This window comes from Mus pahari, chromosome 18, assembly GCF_900095145.1.
Source record: "Mus pahari chromosome 18, PAHARI_EIJ_v1.1, whole genome shotgun sequence".
Classification (NCBI taxonomy): Eukaryota; Metazoa; Chordata; class Mammalia; order Rodentia; family Muridae; genus Mus; species Mus pahari.
In genome coordinates this window covers 22,788,637-22,793,973 of record NC_034607.1, presented here as the reverse complement: position 1 = coordinate 22,793,973, position 5,337 = coordinate 22,788,637, and the positions used below count along the sequence as shown (strand labels likewise).

The 5,337-nt window shown below is 40.6% G+C and overlaps 1 protein-coding gene across 1 annotated transcript in view; it reads left to right on the top strand.

The window, feature by feature from the left end:
- LOC110335773 (protection of telomeres protein 1-like) overlaps positions 1-5,337 on the top strand; it is a 54,092-nt gene that overhangs the window by 38,763 nt on the left and 9,992 nt on the right. Inside the window, exons 13-14 of the mRNA XM_029531162.1 lie at positions 3,545-3,750; positions 4,373-4,508. Coding sequence (XP_029387022.1) covers positions 3,545-3,750; positions 4,373-4,508 — 342 coding nt within the window. The remainder of the gene's footprint in view (positions 1-3,544; positions 3,751-4,372; positions 4,509-5,337) is intronic.

Here is a 5,337-nt window from a genome sequence, read left to right as displayed (position 1 = left end):
AGATGAAAGGATGGACTATTCAGAGACTACCCTATCCAGGGATCCATCCCATCATCAGCCACTAAACCCAGATACTAATGCACATGCCAGCAAGATTCTACTGAAGGGACCCTGATATAGTGGCCTCTTGTGAGGCTATGCCAGTGCCTGACAAACACAGAAGTGGATGCTCACAGTCAGCTATTGGATAGAGCACAGAGCCCCCAATGGAGGAGGTAGAGAAAGCACCCAAGGAGCCGAAGGGGGATGCAACCTTGTAGGAGGAACAACAGTATGAACTAACCAGCACCCCCAGAGCTTGTGTCTCTAGCTGCATGTGTAGCAGAAGATGGTCTAATCGGCCATCATTGGGAAGAAAGGTCCCTTGGTCTTGCAAACTTTATAATGACCCAGCACAGGGGAAGGCCAGGGCCAAGAAGTGGGACTGGGTGGGTAGGGGAGCAGGGGTGGGGGTGGGGTATAGGGAACTTTCAGGATAGCATTTGAAATGTAAATAAAGAAAATATCAAATAAAAAAAAAGAAAAAAATGTAAATGAAGTAAATACCTAATAAAAATTGGAAAAAAAAATCCTTTTTAGTTGTTCTTAGTAATAACAAGTAAAAATACTTTCAGGCTTTAAATCTAATGTTTTAGGAGGTATGATAGATGCCAGTCAAAAGTTGTGTCATGCTTAACAACTATAATGCCTTCATTCCAACCACCAGTTATGTAAATACATAAATATATAGAACTTTTTTATTCTTATTCATATATATATATTTATCTCCAAACATGTTTACATAGTGAGTTTCAAGTCCTGATTTTTGTTTTAATACAATGTACCATAGTCCCTCAAAATATGGGCATTTTAGAAATTACAGGAGGTGCACAATCATCCTCATTGGTATAGCATCCAACAGAATTTTACTCTGTTGTGCTGTCACATAGATATCTACATATTTGTATATTTGCATATTATTTGTTAATATCTCTCTAGGGTAATTTAAGTATTTTTTTGTCTCACAAAATTTAAACTATAGTGATTGAGAAGAAAGTTAATCATTAAATCCTTTTAATAAAAACTGAGATATCCAAAGGGGGAAGAAAGCCACATGATCATCTCATTAGATGCTGAGAAAGCATTTGACAGAATTCAACATCCCTTCATGGTAAAATTGTAACCCAATCACAAAAGAACACACATGGTATGCATTCACTGATATGTGGATATTAGCCCAAAAGCTTGGAATACCCAAGATACAATTCACAGACCACATGAAACTCAAGAAGAAGGAAGACCAAAGTACAAATGCATTGGTCCTTGTTACAAGGGTGAACAAATACTCACCGGAGGAAATACGGAGACAGAGTGTGGAGCAGAGATTGAAGGAAAGGCTATCCAAAGACTGCCCCACCTAGGGATCTATCCCATATATAGTCACTAAACTCAGACACTTTTGTGGATGCCAAGAAGTGCTTGGTGACAGGAGACTGATATAGCTTGTCTCCTGAGAGGCTCTGCCAGAGCCTGACAAATACAGAGGTGGATGCTCGCAGCCAGCCATTCGACTGAGCACAGGGTCCCCAGTGGAGGAGTTGGAGAAGGGACTGAAGGAGCTGCAAGGGTTTGCAACCCCATAGGAGGAACAACAATATCAACCAACCAGACCCCCCAGAGCTTCCAGGGACCAAACCACCAACCAAAATGTACACATCGAGGTACCCATGGCTCCAGCCGCATACGTAGCAGGGAATGGCCTTGTCGGGCATCAGTGTGAAGAGAGGCTCTTAGTCCTGTGAAGGCTTGATGTCCCAGTGTAGGGGAATGCCAGGGCAAGAAGGTGGGAATGGGTGGGTAGATGGAGGAACACCCTCAGAAGCAGGGGGAGGAGGAATAGGTTAGGGAGTTTGGGGGGCGGGGTGGGGACTGGGAAAGGGGATAAAATTTGAAGTGTAAATAAAATATCCAATTTAAAAAATAAAACTGAGATATCTGGGCCACAGTGGGCGTCTTCCAATAACTCAACAAAATCTCTTATACAAAGGGAAAGAGGAATGGCATTTACTATGTGTTCTCTAGACCTTTTAGGAATAGTGTGCATGTACAAGAAGAGTGATATAGACATGTAGGCAGTGGGCACTGTTCAAGTAGGGAATGGGCCCCATGAATGTTACCATGTCAAAAGTGGAAGAGTCTGTTATGTCACTAAGCATGCTGTAGGTAGACATCATTGTAAACAAGCAGGTTAATGTCGAGATTCTGGCCAAAAAGATCAATGTTGGAATTGAACACTTCAAGCACTCAAAGAGCTGAGACAGCTTCCTGAAGCAGGTGAAGGAGAACGTTAAGAAGAAAGAGGAAGCCAAGGAGACCAGGTCACCTGCTTCAGCTGAAGTGCTAACCTGTGCTACCCAGAGAAGTACACATCGTCAGGGCTAACGGGAGGAGCCTGAGCGGCTAGGGTACAAGGCATATGATTTCATGGCCTAATGTACAAAAAAGAAATAAAGGGTCTAGATTGCAAAAGGAAAAAAAAAAGAACAACAATACATTGAGGAGTCTGTTTATTATGTATGTGATTAAACTCGGAGTGTCATGAAGATTTAGGTAATTTGTAAAACAATACCAGATTATATTTCATTTAATGCCACAGTACTGTTCTTCAAGAATAAAGCTATGCTATGATTTCCGTCTAGACAAATATGTATCTTCACAAGTATAAGTGATTGGCTAAGCTTGCAAGCCCAGTTGGTAACAGAATCAGGATAAGCACTTCAGCCTTTTAATTCCAAGCCATGGTGTTTTTATTGCATGGTAGTGTATCCAACTCATGTGAATGACTAATTATTAAAGATAAATGAAGCTAATAATGCTTTAGTTTCCCTGTGACGGTGAGATTCATTGGGTTGAAGACATGGCTACGTGTAAAGGACAAGGGATTGGGACTGGGAATAACTGTAGGTCATCTTGCACTCTACACTTGGCTTTGGCCAGAGAGGTGGATCACCAGGTGAAGACACCTGCTGACAAGCCTGTTGACCTGTGTAAAGTCCTTGTGACCAACATTCTAGGAGATTGTCCCTTCTCCTCTACACATGCACTATGGCACATATGACCCCACACAGATGCAATCTCTGTGGTTATGGTATATATTTACCTACCCATAAAATGTTAAAACACCTATTCAATGAAATGTATTATATCTGGAAAATGAATTATCTCCTTAATTTAGGAAAGTTTTGCTGATTTAATCTGCATATGAAATTGTGTAAAATAGAATAAAAATTCATTCTAGACTATTTGTGTTTATGTGTGAGTGTTTTTCCTGCATGCGTTTACCTGGTGCCCACAAAGGTCAGAACTAGAGTTACAGATGGTTTTAAGTCACCCTGTGGATGCTGAGAAATGAACTTTGGTTCTCTGCAGGAGAAGCAAGTGCTTTTAACCACTGAGTCATCTCTTCAGCCCCTAAACCAGTTTTCTTTTTGAGTAATTTATTAAGTTAGAATTGTTACGAATATACCTACATTGTTTGCTGATATTTTGTTACCAACCATTTTAGGCAAGAAATTCCATCAGAGGAAAATGTGGATAAAATTTTGCAAGATGCTGCAGCTACAGCCCCAGACTGCAAGCTGCAAGATACACCATTATATGACTCAGAAGTCTGGACCACTGAAGGCCAAGGAGGACGGCAGGTTGCTGTACATTTTGTAAAAAATGATGGCATTCTCCCTCACTCAAGTGAATGTCTAGTTTTGATTGAAGGTAAGGCACTTGGTATTGGGTGTTTTAAATATAATTTTGCACATGTTCCTCTATTGTTAACTTATGTGTACCTACTACTTATGAAGTAAATGTACTGTTAAATTTCTCAAGATAGAATACTAGATTCAAATATATATCAGCACACACACCTATTTGAATTACATTTTCAAATTATGCATTAAACTTATGTTTGTTTATTTCAGTACTTTATTGAATTCCTGTCTGTCATAAAATCAACTCAGTGGATCTATTATGTTGACTAGTTGCTTATGTGAAGCTGATGGTATTGTAGCCTCTGGGTTTCACTGTTGGGTCATAATACTGGGATGAACATTCTCAACTAAAGATACCTGAGTCAGAGAAAGGAGCCATGAAAAGGCATGTTAACATGACAACTATGAGATTGGAGTTGTGCTATTTATTCTTCTGCTTTTTGCATCTAATTAATATGTAACTTCATATCTTTCTTTGTCATGTAAAGTTCAAATTTTCTTCGAAATTTGTTACTCCCTATTATGTGCATTTCTTTGTAGCACTTGCTGTGTCCCCCATGTTACATCCTATATATTGTTCTGATTCTCTGTGTGCTGCTAAAGAATTTCTTTTTTTCCTTTTTTACCAGGAGGCCAGCTCTGTGAAATCTCGAAACTGTCAAGCATGTTTCACAGTGTGATCCCTGTGAGGTCTGGCCCTGAGGACCTGGAGCTCCTAGATCTCGCAGCACCATTCCTCATACGAGGGAAGGTGTGTCACTATGGGTGTGTGTTCCTTTGGGGTACCTGGGCAGTTCAGCTCTGTCTCTTCCTTACCCTCCCTTGCTTAGCTGCTACTGCTTACCTTCCTCTATGCTCAGTTGAGACTTAATTGTGTCAGTTTCTACTTAAACAAAGTCCTCAAGCTATAATGATTGTGGCACAGATTTTGATCTTTTCTAGTCTGTTGCTGTGGGGTACAACATTCACATGCTAGGGAGTGACAAACTAGAGCTCTCTGTGTATTACTGGATTATGAGGGGCAACAGCTGTGTATATACTAATCAGTAAGTTAGATGAATTGGTGTACCCTGTTTTAAGTTCTAGAGCATCTGTACTCAATTTTTCTTGTACATTTCTAGAGATCTAAATATTCTGGATACAACATAGAAGGCTTACAATGTTTTCTCAGTCACAAGCTAAATTTGTTTCTTCCACAAGAATTTAGGTACTAATAGCTAAGGGGACATTATAGAGGTACAAGTAAGTGAGTTCAATTGCTGAGCCAGCACCTTGCAGACTTTCTGCCACTGAAAACTGACAGAGTATGGAGTCTATGATTCTGACCTGGAAGGGTGAAGTAAAGCACCCTATAGTTTTGATGAGACATTCACCTTGGAGACCCTGCGTTTTGAGAAGCCTCACACTATAGCATCATCCCATTTCACTCCCCCTCTTCCTTTAGTCTCTGTTCCACTCTTTGTCCCTGTATTTCCTTTAGACAGGAACAATTCTGGGTTAAAATTTTGGAGATGGGTAGGTGACCCCATCCCTCAACCAGGGGCCATGCCTAACCTCTGGATAGTGTCTCAACAGGTTCTCCCTCCCCTTTGTG